Source organism: Pezoporus wallicus, unplaced genomic scaffold, assembly GCF_028554395.1.
Source record: "Pezoporus wallicus isolate ANWC-B61680 ecotype Strahan unplaced genomic scaffold, APGP_CSIRO_Pwel_v1 contig_447, whole genome shotgun sequence".
NCBI lineage: Eukaryota > Metazoa > Chordata > Aves > Psittaciformes > Psittacidae > Pezoporus > Pezoporus wallicus.
The window spans coordinates 961,174-979,985 of NW_026636385.1; the positions used below are offsets into that span (position 1 = coordinate 961,174).

Genomic DNA, 18,812 nt, shown 5'->3' on the forward strand with positions numbered 1-18,812 from the left:
TTAGGGTTTATGAATTTGTACATGATGAGTGGATATGGCATGGGGGGGATGAATCATCACTGCATTGTTTCTGTCCCGCCAGACAAGGGGAGAGAGAACAAATAGGCAAATAAATATTCCTGTGTCTATGCTAATGCTGACGGTTGCCTGGCTACTAATGACCGAGAAGAACCGCATGAGCTGAACCATGGTGGAAGCACAGGTGCAGCAGGTTACTAAACTGACACACCAACCACAGTTAGGGGGGGGAAGTCTTGCAGATGAAACCCCAAAAGCTAAGGAGGGGAAGGAGAGAGTTAATTAGGGGAGTGCTGATTCACACATTGGTTACCATACCTATCATCATTTTCAGCCTGGTGCTTCATATATGAAACTACTTGTGTTCTGTTTTTAGCCTTTTCCCTTGGCAGGGCGGACTAATATATACAGTATTTCTTTCTGAATCATCAGCTTGGTCTATACGATAAGTATCTAGCCTCTTCACTGGAACCAGAGCTTTAACAGAAAACTAAAATCAGCATTTTCATTAAACTGATCAGAATCTGAAGATTCCTGAAGCTAGCTCTCAGGAGGAGAGCTTCCTCTCCTTCTACATAGCACAGTGGGCAGAACAACCAAACTGAAGACAAGATGCTTAGTGCTGCACCAGCAGATGCTTGGAGAGCTACAGGAAGGGCAACTTTGAGCCGTGAACTATGGCTTTTTCTTATCATTTACTGCAACTTCCTGACCGATGAGAGCATTTATAGAGTTACAGTATGCGTAAGGTGTTACAAAGAAGTAAACCAAGATCGGAAAGATACAGTAGAAAGAACTTGCTAGATGTATCTTCCTTGGTCCACTCCTACCCACTCAGTCATCTGTATGTGCTCCCTCAAACCCAAAACCACAGCGCAGGCATAGTTCTACTAAAAGATCACCACACAAGCTTTGGATCCTGTGACTAGATGAGTACTATTTGATAAATGTCCCAAGTTCTGTATACTGATGTGTTTTGGGGATATTTACTTTGTGAAAACCTACTCTGTGTGTGATTGTGTGTGAGTGCTGTAATGAAAAGAGAAAAGAAATAAAGGAAAACAAAAGGAAAAATAACTTGAGAGATCTGTTTCTCCCACGCAAACTCAAAAGCAACTAAAAAAACCACAAACTAGTAAGATGTCTGAGAGGCCAAGCAATCCACAGAACCACGACAGGCCCAAAGAATAACTACCCCAAGGGTGGGAGAACCACCACGCATAAGCCAAGTGGCACACAAGGACAGACCTGCTTTAATTACTGTTGGTCTTTTGAAAAATCCTTCCTGTTTAAATGCCTCACTCTACTTTTGAAACAAGTTGCTCTTATCATTAGTTTTGTTATTCTTTTCTGCTGACCACAAACTCTTTCATAGGGAAGAAAGAGTGGGGCAGAATTTGGATGAATATGCAGGATATGCATGGTTGATTCACCAGTTGCTGCCAGTAACAGAGAAAGAATGTGGAACTCTGCACAGAGGAGGTCAAGGCAAGAGGCTGATGTCCAAGAGCACTTGCACCACTCAGGAGTATGGGTACAGTTTGCCCTGGCAGTGTACCACAGCATATACTGACTTACACACATGTGATGGCTAAGATAAACAGAACAGTAGCAGAACCAGTTCCCTGCTATGTTATCTTCCCAGAAAGCAAAAGGTTAATAGACAGAAGTTCCATCTTCTTTTTGATGGAAATTAAGGTGCTGCTTCCACTTTGCCATATCCTCTTCAGGACACCAGCAAGAATTTTGTTGTTGCTGTTTGTTTTGTTTTTAAAACTAAAATCCTCACAAGCTCAGTTGCAGCTAACCAAATTGGTTTGGAGGGGAAATGTAAAGGGAAAGGAATAGGGGCAACACTGGCAGAGTTGCCTATACCCTGTGTGGCTGCACAGGTATATTACTGAAAACTAGGTCTTAAGAAAAAAATATAAATAATCTGAGCCAGCTCAAAGCATCTTACAAGTTTTTAAGGAAAATCTAGTTTTACCTATATAAATTTACCTCTATAATTTAATTTTAATTTTACCTATTTAAGTTAGACAGGCCTTTGCCATAGGGAAAAAAGAGAGATAATGGACAGAGATGGGGTAAGGGAAAGAGGAAAAGCTCTCTACAAAGCAGCTCTATCCTTGTTGGAAGGTAATGGAGAGAGGGAGTCTGAGGAATGGTGCAAGTGGGCACTGCACACAGTAGCTGCCACCCATCACACCCCAGACTCACCCAGCAGAGTCAGAGCAAGCCTGACTTTCTAGTGTGGCAACAGAAGTCAAAGCAAGAAATGGGACTGGGCATGTGTTTCCCCATTTCTGGTCATGGCCCTTTACAGAAAGTCAGTCATAGTTTTACAGGGCCTTCTCTCCACAGGAGATAAAGGGTGCTAAACAAGAATTAAGTAAATGAATTGGTTTACATATTGCATCTTGGGGATACTGAGGGTTGCTTTCTGGCATGCTGTATTTAAGACTCCAAAAAGCACCCAAAAGGGCACTGCACAAACTGTGAGCATACTTCACACAGTAATTCATTCCTCCAAAGAAAACACCAAGAGCCTAAACCAAATGGCTATTGTATGAACTGCTCAACTTTTCTCAATTATAAAATGTCACTGTGGACAATATTCTTAAAAATTATGGAGGTCAACCTCATTGTGCATATAGTGCTTGGAAGCCCATTGGTGTTCAGGACTGATCAAAGCAATTGTTTTCACCTTGCTCCACAGCTTACATAAAAAAAAGGTCATTAAGTAAATGTCTTTTGATCTAAAAGCATGACAACTAGCTTTGGAAATTGATGTGATTTTGCACCAGCAAAACTGGTAGACCAACCCTGAAATCCTTTCAGGAAAGCAAGAAGTAGTGAGATTTGAAAAAGGGAAAGGGATACAAAGGGACTCTGAGAAGGGGGAGACCCATGGATGCATACAGACAGCTCAATCACTGCTTTCAGTTACATCAAACTGCCTAGCATGTCATTCCAGTGAACATGTAAGGCCTAAAGTACTATGGTCAATGTATCTCCTTGGCTTCACAGCTTGTATTGGCTCAAGATTCCTGGAGTGGGAATGCTTTAGGTTTTGGTTGCCTTTCCTCCCCCTTCTCCTAGAACTACTGAGTCAGAAAGAAAGCTCTGATCTTTGAGACCATCCAGCTAATGTATAACAAGGAATACTGGTTTCCTGCTTACATCTAACTTTTGGGACAGAAAGCTTTAAGCATCTAGCCTGATGTGAGGTGCACAACTTTATTAAAGACACTTATAAGCTGGATAAACCATTCAAAGATTTTAGTGAACAGATGCAAGAACGTTGCACTGCAACACTGCCTCACCCAGATTTAATCAGATTCCTATTTTCTACTCCTTTAAGACATAAGTAATTCAAAAGTGGGGAAAATGGAAATTGCTGTTTATGATGAGGTATAAAATTGATCTTACAGTATTTTCATATATGAGAAACACTTAATTCCTGACCAGGATGGGGGACTTACATTGATGCTGTTTCCAGTGGGCTTAACCTTCACATACAGCAATGTAATTGAAAACAGTCTCAGTCCCTCAGCAAGTCTGACTGCAGAAGATCTACTTTTATGACTTAGGAACCACAACTTCATGATGAAACTTCAGTTAGTCCCCATCAGTAAAAACAAACAGGTGGAAGAGTTGATTTATCTGACTTAATGAACTTGACAAGTGCATGAAGTCAACTTTTTTACTAACACGCCTCCAGGCAGCCTATGAGCATCCTGTACTATAGAAACCAGAGCTGTGAAAACTCTAAATAATTACAACTTTGCCACACTTTATGATTTCCTGCTGTGGACTACTAAGAAATCAGGGATTACTCAACAAATATTATACTCAAATGAAGAAACCAGACAAGATTTGGAGAAAGTTTTGCTTCAGCCTCTAGTTACACACCAGTACCAAGGCCTTGCAGCTTGGCTGGCACAGGTAAAACTTGGCTCTTTTCAGCTGTGAAAAGTTCCTCTGCTAAAGAGCAGTATCGTTCCTTAAGCTCCTGGAAGCTGATGAATTTGGTAAATACTGGGGTCCAAAATCCAAACAGCCTGTAAGGAAGGCCACAGAGAAAAGTGTCTGGGCTTTCCTATTGCATAATCCAGGTCATGGCTGAAGTACACTGCAGGGATGGGTATCTTTGCTTTAAGCAGCAACAACCTAATGTACGAGGGTTTTGGGGCTTTGTGTTGTTGTTTGGTTTGGTTTTTTTCCCTCCATAGGGTAAGCAGTCTATTGTCTCAGACCCACAATATACATCCCTGCGAGTACCCACACCCCTATTTGAAGCCCATCAACAATAGTTGCAGGTGGAGAGCTGCAAGGGACGACCCAGCCGACGCAGCGAGGGAGGGCTGACTCCAAGCTCCCGAAAGCGGCACTCGTTATCCTTCACCCCCGCTGAAGTTCACAGCAGCCCAGAGGCTATCGGACAAGAGACACTTCATTGTAATTACCCTGTGCTGAAAGAGCTCAGGTGCAGGTTATGGCATGAGCCGCCCACTAAGTCTGAAAAGTAATTAGGACAGATGTTCATTAAAAACTTCCTAACGAGTCTGTTAATTTCATTGCCTTACTCCACCAAACGTTCTTACAGGTACACAAGGCAATTTACTAGAGAGCGAGCAAGGAGACACAGCGAGAAGCGAACAGGGAAGAGAACAGCGAAAGAAAAGAGAAGCTGCCAAGGAGAATTTCACCCATTTTGTGGGGGTACGAGTGCTCCTGTCCCGCAGAGCAAAGCCCAGCGCCGGAGGATCGCGCCGCGGCGGCCGGCCGGAACCCCGCAGACAGTCCTGTTCACCCGGTTCCCTACCCCAAGCGCCGCAGAGCGGTCAGCCAGAGCACAGGCGCCCACGTTCTGCCTCCACGGGACGGGGCTCACGACTCTCCATCAACAAAAAGCAGTAGCGATAGATGGACACGGGACTGCCGAGCCCGGAGTGCCCGTCCCGGCGCGCAGACCGCCGCGCATCCTACCTTCCGAAAGTAGCCATCCTCCGCCGGCTCGGCCGGCTGGCAGCCGCGGGGAGACAGGGCGTCTGTCATCTCCGGGCGGGCGGGCGGGCGGGCGGGCGAGCCCTCCCTCCCCTACCGCTGCCAGACAAGCACTGCTGAGGGCAGCGCCGATCCTGCGGGAAATGCCGGCACTGCCCCCACGGCACCGCCCGGCTCCACCCCTGTGGCAGCGGGGAGGAGCTGTCCGCGCCGTCCCGTCCCGTCCGGTCCCGCCCGGTCCCGCCCCGCCCGCAGCGGTGTCCGCTCCGCCGCGCTGGGGCGGCCCCGGTGAGGTCTGTGCAAGGCCCCTCGGGCCGCTGACTGTTGAAGTCCCGCGGCCGGGCGCTCCAGGTGCCCCTCGTCCAGAGACGGGCGGTGCCGGCACTGGCTGGAAGGGCAGCCCGGTGGCCCGCTGCGCCCTTCCCAGCCCGCTGGCTGCCGTTCGGAGCCCATCTAGCCGCCCCGAAGGGACAGCTCGCTTCTGTCTGCTTCCCTGCGTCCTCCCCGTGCTGCTGTGCCTGGCGACAGCCCCCAGGGTGGGACCCCGGTCCCATTCGTGTCACGGCCAGCTTCCTCGTATGGGAGCCAAGGTTTCCAGCCGGTGGCGGCCTCTTACCCCGGGCTCGTTACTCCGAGGGGGATACTCCCCCAACACCGGGGCAGGGGGAAGGCATTAGTGGGCCAGTGTCCAAAGCTCGCACGGTCACGTCCGTAGCGCCTCAGCCTCCCGTCTAGGGGAGGACAGGAGAACGGCTGACACCGGTCGCAGAGTTCGGAGGGGCTGGAGAGGCTCTGGTCTTGGCCGCTGATAAGAGCAGCAATATCTGGATGAGAAGCAGGACAGGCCCCGGTTCCGGGAAACTGCTGTGGGCTCAATCTCAGCATTGCAAAAATCTGCAGAGTTTGGACTGGAAACCTCCCATCTTTGAAATACTCCATTGTGTAACCGTTTTCACGGTTAGTGGACACTTGAATAAAAAAACCGTCAGTATTGGTTTCTATTACTAGCCAGGCTTAACCATCAGAGTTATGCAGGTATTTTGAAGATGCAATACAGCAAAACACTTAAATGAATATTACCAAACTTGTCTTCTCTCCTCCCCTGCTTCCCCCACCCCACCCGCCCCTTCCCTTTTTTCATCTTTCTTAGAACTGTGGTATAGTTATGTCAGGAACAGATCTGCAGAGACAATGTTTCTTTATCAAAGGAAAAATATCTTTTCAATTGCACCCTCAACTGAAACTTGCTTTGAAAACACTGATGTCTCCAGAGTTAGGCAGCGCAGTTCAGTTAAACTGTGTCTGCTGACTGGTTTTAAGGAAGAAAACTGGAGCCAGCACCTCAGAATCCAAAGATCTGCTCCTGCCTCTTTGTTCACACTCACCCTGGTACTTTTTTCCTCTTTTTAATAGTTCTAAAGGTGCTGAATAAATATATCCAATTATATGTTGAATAGAAATAGGTGAAAGTGGGAAAACAGTTCAACTTGCTTCAATTTCTATTTAAAGTGTGCAAAAAAAAAAGTTTTATTTTTTAAAGTGTTAGAAAATGTATTTACCTGCTAAATTAAAAGTTATTTAAAAACTGAAATCTTGCAAATCAGTGTATAACTGCAATGAAATACATGTAAGTACATTAATATAAATGAGAGATAAATAGTAATTTGCCAGCACAGGCCATGCTGGTATGATCTGGCAGCTGAATTAAAACAGTATAATACTGAATTAAAACAGTATTAATGTGATCATCCTGGGAATCTGCACTGCTTTTGCTGGGTTTTCTTAAAACAGATCTCATTGAAAGGCTCAAATAATGTCACAAGAGTCTGTAGCCAGGCCAAAAGGTCAGAAAGTCATCACCACCATGAGAGACTGTTACCATGGTCATGTGTAAAAGACAAATTTGCAGACGTTTCTGCACAGTACAATACTAAAGATAACTTTAAACATGTCTTGTTGACAAAACACAGCCTTTTTGTTGTTGGTGGTGGGTTCTCTGAATAAAACAAAGTCAGCAGTGATACACACAGCAAGTTTATGCAGCAAACTCAGCCCTGAATCCATGGTATCTTTAAATTCTGCCTTCCCCTTGCTGGGATAAAGGTACTTCCTCATGATTGTGTGAGGACTGATACCAGATTTCTGAAGTAAGTCATTGCAAATATTGTCTGCATTTGGTGAACATGAATTGCTGCAAAAGGCCCACGTGGATTATGTGGTCTCAGTAGCTAGGGCTGAACTGCATAATGATGGGGTAGGAGTGCTCCCTGACCCTGGAATGTAAATTGCAGTTTAGAACATTCCACAACCTGATTTACCCTCAGAGTAACATGTCCCTGCTCTTCTCACCAGTTGGTTAAACGTCTTGTCTCCAGAAGCTTTTTGGTTGCTATTAGAATTTCTAAACAGAGGTGAGTGCATACCACAAACTTTCTCAGTTTCTCACGGTTATGTTACTCAGGAGGTTTGAATTGCTGCATTCTAAAGACTGAGTAATAACAGGCTAGGAATCTGGACACATGTACTCAGAAAAAGGGGCGTATAGCTGCAGATGTTGGTCAATACTTATGTTTAATGTTATGAAAGAGCAAATATGGTGATCTGGCCCACTGGACATGAGAGAGCACCAAAAGCTTAAGAATTTGCATCCAAAGAATTTCTGTATGTTGTGCCTAAAGCATTGAGATTGAAAGCAAGAAATCTTATCTCTGCATCATCAAACCTCCCTCTGGTTACAAAACTGGCTCTATCTGGCTTCGTGCATCTTCGCAGGTAAACCAGCCAGGTGATCCTAGCAATGGCCAGCTGAAAACAGGCACTGAAAGGCAGAGATTGAATTGTCCCAGATTTTATCCCAGGATAGGAAAGGTAATAGGGACCAGAATTTGGACACATGACAATATACGTGGTACATATGTACCTGTGCACATTATGTGCCATATTTCTGTTATGTTTGTATCACACCACTTGCTTAGTCAATCCTGTCCTTCCTATATTGAAAAAACTATGGGAATATATGCAATCCCATCTTCAGTCTTCTCTTTGGCCACTAGAAAATAGTTTCGATTTGGGAAATTAATTTCCTGTCTGTTGATGCACTGTTACATACTGAATAGGAATCTGCTTTGATTTAGTAAGGGCAGGTTCTGCTCTCTTGAAAGAGAAGGTTTCCTTTTTGTGATTTTACAGCCCTTGCAGCTATAAGCATGTAACAAGTGCCTCAAAAAGCTTTTGTCCCAGAGACACCCAGGCTTATCAGGACAAGTACTTAGAATGCTGCTGTATGAAGGGAGAAGTTTCTCAGGGTAGCCTCTTGAATTCTGAACCTGACACACAGTTACATATTTCTCCTCCTGTTGCTGGCGGCTTTGAATATTAAACTTTTGTTCTGAGCAGAAAGACAAAAAGATTTTGTCAGTAACCCTGACAGCCTGTAACTTTATGGTCAATTAATTACATTGCATCAAATTACTCGAGTTAGTATCACACTTTATTTCTGAAGACTGCAGCTCTTAATGGGCTAATGTCTGTCTACTGTAGGGAAGTTTTAGGTGAGGAGACAGGAAAAAGATCATTGGTTGATACTCTCCCCCCCCCCCCCCTTTCCAAATATGTATTGGGGGGACGGGGTGGGACGAGGGGGGAGAGATTGAGAATGGCAAAAATTATTCTAATGGGAGCACAGTAACAATAGTGATGAGAATCTGCTTTGAGACTGTTACAAGTTTACAAGATGTAGATTTTCAGGTTAGAAAAAGTCTGAGAACAAAGAATGGGGAAGTATTCTCAGAAACAAAAGTATTTTTATGACAGATGAATTGAAAGCGACCAGACAGGAACTGCAAGTAAGAAGTGCCAGTAGAAAGTTTCCTTACCAGCAAGTTTACTGAGTGATAGCAAAATGGTATAAAAATGTTACACAAACTCAGTAAGAGGGCTTGGGGTGGCCATGATGTGATTGGCTGTAGGTGCAGCATTTCAGTGCTGCTTCTTCAGGCTAGAAGGGAGGGGCACATGTTAACTGCAGCTTTATCTTCACTGATGGATAAAATAAATCCCATTTCGTATTGAGCAGTTAATCTGCTTCACCTATTCAACTGTGAGAACATACTGTAAACATGACACTGCAGTTTCAGTGGGAATTTAGAATGTAAGGCAAAGCACGGCAAAAACATCATCCCCTTTCCCAGATAAGATATTCAGTGGAGATCCACAGACAAGGGTCTGTGTACTTAAGGGCAATACTCGTTAACTTTTTTTCCCTCTCATTATCTAAAAAACCCCGAAAGTTAGCACTTAGTAGCAGCTAAAAAAAAACGCATCAGAGGATGTACTTCATGTGTCTGTTTCACCGATACAGTAGCCATATGTTGTCAGGAAGAATAATTGGAAATATTCCCACTGAACACAACATAAATTAGAGATGAAGTAGTTTGCTCGGTTTTGAAAAATAAAAAAGTAATGACGTATTTTTTGTACGGCCTGTACTTACATTTTCCTTTTTCTCATTAACAAGTTTTTTAACAGCCCTGTAAATGAATAAATTTTTGCTTCCTTATTTTCTATCTTGATTATGCTGCTTTCAGTCTGAAGTTCCAGAAACCCACAAAACTGTAATCAACAAGAAGCTGTCTATTTGAAGAAATGGTTTAAAGAATATAATAAAGGATATAGGAAAACACTTCTATGTTGACCTTCTCAATGAACGAATTCGAAACCAAATGTTGAAAAAAGAATAAAGAAAGCACCAGAACCAGAGAAGACATGACGGATCAAACCTTCAGGACCCTTACATATGAAATTGCATGAGTCATAATTTGGATTTATATGATAACTGGTGTACCAGCCTGGGACCAATACTTATACCTGAAATTGATGCAGACTGTTACTAAAGTTGTTAATTGTAGTGACTGTTGGGTGTGTGCACAGTTGCCTAAATCAGGAGCAGATCAGGACCTTACATTAATTGGCGTTCCAATTTCCAACACTATCTCATGGACAAATTTGTGGGTGAGCACTAGCAATCTACATCCAAAGGAAAGGTTAAGATTTGGGATAGTTAATCCTAATCCAGTATTATACCCGTGTATGAAGATGTATTACACCAGGAACCAGAGTATGAGATTGTTTGTTTAAATGCCACAGGTGTAAGTCACTATTCAAATTGCAATCACACTATTAGTACATGGCATCGTGGTTCAGTGGTGGCCCATTCCTGAAGGGAAAGGGTGGTATTGGTTATGTGGAGAAAATGGTTATAAGACCTTACCCCCAACTGGAAGGGGGCACGCACCCTTAGGTGCTGTTATACCCAATCTCACTATTATTGACATGTATCCGTCTCGAACCCGGGTTACAAGTTCTGGAAAACCAAAGCCTGATGTCCATCACCGGCTTAAGAGCTCAGTCTCAACCTTAAATCTACCAGCAAGTATTTGAGCTTTGATTCGGGGAAAACTCCAGGAACAAGCTCGCCAACAAAGTTTCAAGTTAACAAGCAGGTATTCTTTATTGCGGCGCCGAGAGACACGGGAGATAGCTCCACCTAACGTGTGTCTCCGTATTGCTAAATGGGCCATCCTTACATAGTCACTGGACACACATATTCATGAGGCTACACATGAATTACATCATTTTCCAGTAAGTTTCCCACGTTTACAAAAATGTGATGGTGGTCTTTTAGGGTCGTTTACTTCTCCCAGCAATCTTCATAACTTCTGGCAGTTTTTGAAGCACCAGCTTAATTAACATTACAGACATAGCAATCATCCTGTCCTTCTACTTATCAGTTAGTTTAACTGCTCCCACCCTGGACATCTGCTAGTCCTGGATACTCCCCATCCCCAGGTCCTGTTTTTCCATTCTGCTTTTCTTACACTTTTAGTGCTAAAGTCCTAAGGACCTAAAACTATGTCAACTACCCTCAAGCACCGCAGTTATTTTCCATTACGAAGCCATCAAACTTAATGTTTATATAGAACTGATAACATTTTGTGCTTTTGTGCCTTCTTGTCTCAAATCCCCCCTTTTTCTGTCCTTTTGCAAATTCTTTTGCAACATTTTATATACTACAATTACCATCTACATTGGTTTTGAAATAATTTCCTGTTTCTACTTGATTCTTGATTTCATTTCTTTTCCAATTTTCATAATTTATCATAGATAGTTTACAATACCAGAAGGAACATTGTATCATACCACAAGTAATATTAAAACAATTAATATTAATATTCCTGCAACCAGTTGCCTTAACCAGGAGAGATCAGGTAACCATGAAGTTAACTTTTACCATATTTCTTCAAACCCCCAGGAAGTATCATCCTTGGCCATTTCAAGAAATATTTTAGTTTGTTTCCAAATTTCCTCCAGATCTGTTTCAATCCCACCACTTTGATCTATATAGGAACAGCAACTTTCATTGATTACAGAACAAACCCCTCCTTGTGAAGCCAATAACATGTCTAGAGCCATTCTTTTTTGTAATACCATTTTAGATAGGCTAGTTATCTCTTCTTGTTCTGCTTGGATTATGTCAGTGGTTTTCCTTTCTAGTTCCTTAATGCTTGCTGAGATATTTACATCTGCCTTCTCTAATTCACTTACTCCCAAAGATGAAATTAGCCATCTCACAAAACTATGAAATGCAGTGTTCCATCAGCAATAGCGTTAAATCCTAGCTTAATCAGTTTAGCAAAACATGTAACCTGGGTTTGAGACGGATACATGTCAATAATAGTGAGATTGGGTATAACAGCACCTAAGGGTGCGTGCCCCCTTCCAGTTGGGGGTAAGGTCTTATAACCATTTTCTCCACATAACCAATACCACCCTTTCCCTTCAGGAATGGGCCACCACTGAACCACGATGCCATGTACTAATAGTGTGATTGCAATTTGAATAGTGACTTACACCTGTGGCATTTAAACAAACAATCTCATACTCTGGTTCCTGGTGTAATACATCTTCATACACGGGTATAATACTGGATTAGGATTAACTATCCCAAATCTTAACCTTTCCTTTGGATGTAGATTGCTAGTGCTCACCCACAAATTTGTCCATGAGATAGTGTTGGAAATTGGAACGCCAATTAATGTAAGGTCCTGATCTGCTCCTGATTTAGGCAACTGTGCACACACCCAACAGTCACTACAATTAACAACTTTAGTAACAGTCTGCATCAATTTCAGGTATAAGTATTGGTCCCAGGCTGGTACACCAGTTATCATATAAATCCAAATTATGACTCATGCAATTTCATATGTAAGGGTCCTGAAGGTTTGATCCGTCATGTCTTCTCTGGTTCTGGTGCTTTCTTTATTCTTTAGTAATGTATTCAAGCACATTGTTTCTTTATTTTCACTGCTGTAAAGGTGGTCAATAATATCTGATACGGTCCACTCCACTTCTCCTGTAGAGGATGTCCTGAAAAATTCTTAACATGAACCCAGTCTCTGGATCTAAAAGAGTGAGTCAGATAATCCATGCTTCTCGCTCTTGTCCCTAATATTCTTTTATTTCTTCTAATATTTTACTTGGCTAGCCTCTTCTTTTGACCGAGGTTTAGTTTGAATTCTTAACAGAGCCAGTGGTAAGGCTTGGTACCAATATAAATTTATTTCCTGACATATTTTACCAGTCTGTTGTTTGATCAGATGGTTCACCTTTTCTACTTGCCCACTGGCCTGAGACCTGTATGGAACATGTAGTTGCCAATCAATTTCTAATTTTTGCTAAATTCTTGTAACTACTTTGCACTGAAGTGCAAGCCTTAGTCGGAAGAAATTGCCGCTGGTACTCCAAAATACGGTATTATACAGTTTAACAATATTTTAATTACTTGTCTTGCATTATTTATTCTACAAGGGAATGCTTCTGGCCACCCTGAAAAAGTATTTGTTAACACCAACAAATATTGGTAACCTCTTTTTCTCAGTAATTCAGAAAAATTTATATGCCAGTGCTGTCTCAGATAACTTCCTCCCACAGTTGTACCAATTTGATTTCTATTTTCAGTTTTAGGATTATTCTTGAGACAGAGCTGACATTGTCACTAATTGAACTATGATATATAGATTCCTTCCTATAATTTGTCTAAGTATTTATACAAAGAGTTGCTACCCAAATCAGTTTTATTATGCTCCTCCTGAACTAGCTTTCAGAGTCGCCCATCAGATATCTGAACCCAACCCTCTTTGTTTTCCTCTCCTTTGAGATCTTCAATCAATTTTCTATCCTCCTTTGAATATCTAGGTTTAGATTTCTCAATGCTTAGTTTGCCGTCAGGGATTAAGGGAATGATTTTAGATTGTTAAACTTCTCATTTGGCTCCGAAGTCAGCCAAATTATTTCCAATTTCCTAATGAGAGTCACCTTGTTGATGCCCTCAACAATACATAATAGCTACTTCCTCAGGTAACTGAACAGCTTCCAGTAGTCGTAGAATTTCTGTAGCATGTTTAATCTGTTTCCCTTGTGTGTTCAAAAGTCCTTGTTCTTTCCAGATGGCACCATATGCATGGACCACACCAAATGCATATTTAGAATCAGTCCAAATATTTATCCTTTTGTCTTTAGACAATTCCAGGGCTCTCGTTCAGCATGTTCCAGAGGTTTCTTTCAAATCTGATCTGCTTGAATATACAGCCTCTATAGTGGCCAAGCAGCCATGTGTTAGTAGTTCTGTTGGTTATTCCTGCAAAAGGGTGCTGGATTTGTTAGCGTCGAGACAAACACGTAACTGCCAGGATGGTTATATGAGGTGCTTTATTGAGGCGCCGGGAACCAGGGGTACGCACCCAAATCTGGTTCCGACTCCCATCACATCGCGTTCACAATTTATACACTAAAAATTTCCTAACTAATACATATTCAACACAGATTACATCATTCACTAATACATATGCATCAAGGATTTCTACATCAGTCTATTACGACACCAGCCTCTTTTGCGCTTGCGCAGCCCCCTCTGGTGGTTGCCCTGATGAAGTAAGGAGTCTTCCTCAGATGAAGTAAGGAGTCTTCCTCAGATGAAGTAAGGAGTCTTCCTCAGGTTGTCCTCTTTACCTTTTCTCTACTTGACTAGTTCCCAATTGTCTTGTGGATGTTAGCATTCTCTTATCTTCACCAGGATGCTTCTGGCATGCCCTTTTTGGCTATCTTAAACTTAGGTTCTGCTTGGGTAGAGTTTTACAATACATACACCCATACTCCCCTCACCATATACAGTTATGTTAGCTCTTGCTACCAAGACTACAATTGTAACGTTTAGTTACAGAGTAACTATGATACAAAACAGCAAAGTTACAATGTCTTCTAATATACAAAGCCTCACTATTGATTTATAAATTACTCAAATATAATCATTTTACTATTTTATATGATTATTTTATTGTAAAACCTTCACCCTCTCTAACAGATTGACAACATTAGTAACCACGATTTCTATATCATCGTGTTCCACAAGGGTGGCCTGATATTTTAAAAAACAGAATCATAGAATCATAAAATAGTTAGGGTTGGAAAGGACCTTAAGATCATCAAGTTCCAACCCTCCTGCCATGGGCAGGGACACCTCACACTAAATCATATCACCCAAGGCTCTGTCCAGCCTGGCCTTGAACACTGCCAGGGATGGAGCATTCACAACCTCCCTGGGCAGCCCATTCCAGTGCCTCACCACCCTAACAGTAAAGAATTTATTCCTTATACCCAACCTAAACTTCCCCTGTTTAAGTTTTAACCCATTACCCCTTGTCCTATCACTACAGTCCCTAATGAAGAGTCCCTCCCCAGCATCCCTATAGCCCCCCCTTCAGATACTGAAAGGCTGCTATGAGGTCTCCATGCAGCCTTCTCTTCTCCAGGCTGGACAGCCCCAATGAAGGAGATAACCAGTGGGCTTCTTTCTGTTCCAGGACTGCTAATACAACATAGGACACTAGTACAGTAATCTTTTGTCCCAAGTTAAATTTGTGAGCCTCTTCAATATTCAAAACAACTGCTGCCACAGCCCTTAGGCATCTGGGTCATCCTTTGCTCACTTCATCCAGCTGTTTTGAAAAATACACCATTGCCCTCTTATAGGGTCCTAGTTTCTGAGCAAGGACCACTGAAGTTACTCCCTGTTCTTCACAGGAATATAGCCAAAAGGATTTAGTCACATCCAGAAGTCACAGAGCTGCAGTTCCCATTAGCTCTGTTTTTAAATTTCTAAAAGCCCTCCTCTGCTGAATCAATCCATTCTAAAGACAGAGGGGTTTCTTTTAACAGTTCATATAGTGGTCTTACCAGAACACCATAATCATGTATCCAAAGTCTGCATCATCTAGTCACTCCCAGGAACGTCCAGAGCTCCTTGATGGTCGATGGTCGTGGAGTTTGACAAATGGCTTCTTTTCTAGCAGTTCCAAGTTCTTTCTGTCCTTCTGTTATTTCATATCCTAGGTAGGAAACTCGGGTTTGAATTAGTTGGGCCTTTTGTCTGGTTACCCAATAACCATTCAGTCCCAGAAAATTCAATAATCCCACCATTCACTGCACACATTCTTCCTTTGTTTCTGTTAAAAGGTCATCCACATATTGTAACAGAGTCCCTGTCTGAGTGGGTGGTTTCCATGATTCTAGTTCCAGTGCTAACTGACTTTGAAAAATCGTTGGACTGTTTTAAAACCCTTGAGGTAATACCATCCAAATTAATTGGGTTTTCCTTACTGTGGCAGGATTTTCCTATTCAAAAGAAAATAAATTCTGGTTTTCTTTGGCCAATGGTAAGCAAAAGAAAGAGTCCTTTAAATCCAAGACGGCAAACCATTTCTAATTATTATTTGATTTAGTCAATAAGGTATATGAATTAGCTATTACTGGATGAATATCCTCTACAAATCTGTTGATTGCTCTGAGATCTTGAACCAATCTGCAACTTTATTTCTTTACTGTCCAGATAGGAGTATTATGTTCCAGTTCACATTCAATTAATAATTTATATTTTTAAATTTATCAATGATTTTTTTAGTTCCCTTTCCTGTAATTTTAGGGGATATTGTTTTATTCTAATTGGGCAGGCCTCCTCTTTTTATTTCTACTTTAATAGGCAAAGCATTTTTCACCTTACCTGGAATTTCAGATGCCCATACTCCCAGATATACCTGATTAAGGATTTCTTCTATTTCAGGGAGGTCCTCCTGTTCACTTTTCTGTTGAATTAAAGATAAACTCAAAACTGCAACTAATTGATCATTTTTAACTCTTAATTCCATTTTGCCTTCTTTAAATGTTGCTTCTCACCCTAATAAAGATTTCGGAGAATTAGCATGCATAAAAAGTTATGCATTCCTATTTGTACTTAAGGGTTTCAGAAAGAATGCCTCTTTTTGCCTTCCCCCCCCCCCTTTTTTTTTTTACTTGGTGGCCAGTAGCTCCCACATCTGTAACAAATTCATTTCCCTCTGATTTAACGCCGAATAAGTTGCTCCTGTATCCACTAAAATTCCACTTTATCTCCCCTAGTCCCTAGCTTCATTATAACCAGCGGATCTGCTAGAGTAGATTCCCCATGTGCCTGTCTAGTTCCAATTCAGCCACCGGAGCCACTCCATGGCACTTCCCCCAGAGCAGTCTCATTTTCAACGTCCAAACTTCCCACAGCACACACACAGATCAAGTCCCACAGAAGAACCCATCCCTCCACCTCTGTCTCCCCAGCACTCACCCCACGCTCAAACACAGGAGATACCCGAGCTCCCCTCCTTTCCCCCTTGGTTTTCCTTAACTTCCCCAGTATCACAATCTGAACATCTCTCCAGCTTAGCTTTCAGTTTTTCCCTGTTCTTCTCCAAAGCCAAAATTAAGGGATCTGGAGGAAGTATACCAATTTTGCATTCCTTCTCTCAGTCAGTCCGGGTGGTTTCTTAAAGTGAAAAATATATCTGCATACATTACTTCATTCCATTTTCCTTGCCACCTCAAAAACATTAATTGTAACAATGTATCATAGCTCAAGGTTCCATTTTTAAGCCATTTTTCCTGATCTTCCAAAGCATACAAAGGCCACCACTGGTTACAATATTTTATCAACGTTTTCTCATTTACCGAGCCCCCAGGAAACCCTCCCAGTTCTTTCCAGTGTGCAAAAATGCACCCTAAAGGACTCTTTTTTCAAGATCTCTCCACTCTGCTGATTTCCCATTATCAATCTCGCATTCAACACAAACACACGGGATCCCACAGACACACTCCACACAGTTAAAACACTTGAGACAGAGACTAAAATTCTATCAAACTAACGACAAGTTATAACAGTCTGGCACCAGTACCAAAATTACAAGACCAAAATCAGAACTATAACAAGCCACAACATAAGTCAAATACCAGTAAAATCCAAAACTTTTCCTACAAGGAGCCCACTGCATCTTGCAGGACCCAAACGACAAGACGCCCTCTGCTTCTTGTGGGTGTATACCAAAAGGACGCTAGCAGTCGGGTATACAATCATAGAATAGTTAGGGTTGGAAAGGACCTTAAGAACATTCAGTTCCACCCCTCCTGCTATGGGCAGGGACACCTCACGCCAAATCAGATCACACAAGGCCTCATCCAACCTGATCTTGAACACTGCCAGGGATGGAGCATTCACAACCTCCCTGGGCAACCTATTCCACTGCCTCACCACCCTAACAGGAAAGAATTTCCTCCTTATATCCCCTGTTTAAGTTTTAACCCGTTACCCCCTGTCCTATCACTACAGTCTAATGAAGAGTCCCTCCCCAGCATCCCTTTACCCACGAGATTTCCTATCTCGGTTTATGGAAGGCTTCCAAACCTTGCGTACGCTTACCAAAACAATTTACCAAACCGAGATGCCCCCTGCACCTTACAGACTATACAAAAGAAAAGAATGCCTTTTATCATATGGTCCTTGTCTGCTCCCGCAGTGATCCGAATGAGTTGAGGGGTCCCCCTGGGAAAAACTCCCGAGGGCCCTAGGGAGCCCTGTCCTCAGCGGGTCCTGCAGCCGAGCAGAGAGGGTCCCATCTGAGTCGCCAAATTGATTCGGAGGAAACTCCAGGAACAAACTCGCCAACAAAGTTTCAAGTTAACAAGCAGGATTCTTTATTGCGGCGCCGAGAGACACGGGAGATAGCTCCACCTAACGTGTGTCTCCGTATTGCTAAACGGGCCATCCTTACATAGTCACTGGACACACATATTCATGAGGCTACACATGAATTACATCATTTTCCAGTAAGTTTCCCACGTTTACAAAAATGTGATGGTGGTCTTTTAGGGTCGTTTACTTCTCCCAGCAATCTTCATAACTTCTGGCAGTTTTTGAAGCACCAGCTTAATTAACATTACAGACATAGCAATCATCCTGTCCTTCTACTTATCAGTTAGTTTAACTGCTCCCACCCTGGACATCTGCTAGTCCTGGATACTCCCCAGTAGATACTTACACCAGCTTAATGGGTTCATTAACACCACAAACATAGCAATCATCCTGTCCTTCTACATATCAGTTAGTTTAACTGTGCCCACCTTGGATATCTGCTAGTCCCAGATACTCCCCATCCCCAGGTCCTGTTTTTCTATCCTGCTTTTCTTACACTTTTAGTGCTAAGGTCCTAAGGACCTAAAACTATGTCAACCACCTTCAAGCACCGCAGTTATTTTCCATTACAAAGCCATCAAACTTAATGTTTATATAGAACTGATTATATTGTGCTTTTGTGCCTTCTTGTCTCAGCTTTCATTCAAAAATGTCGATTTTTATTGTACCTGTAAAA

At 42.4% G+C, this 18,812-nt stretch overlaps 1 protein-coding gene across 2 annotated transcripts in view; it reads right to left on the minus strand.

Annotated features, from left to right (window-relative positions):
• The window catches only part of RHPN2 (rhophilin Rho GTPase binding protein 2), a 29,715-nt gene extending 24,620 nt beyond the window's left edge, over window positions 1-5,095 (minus strand). Inside the window, exon 1 of one of the 2 annotated variants that reach the window (XM_057400172.1) lies at window positions 5,011-5,095. In XM_057400172.1, the coding sequence (XP_057256155.1) occupies window positions 5,011-5,027 (17 nt within the window). In that variant the 5' untranslated portion in view covers window positions 5,028-5,095. The remainder of the gene's footprint in view (window positions 1-5,010) is intronic. The other variant, XM_057400170.1, reaches the window with a different exon arrangement.
• Window positions 5,096-18,812: the final 13,717 nt, after the last annotated feature.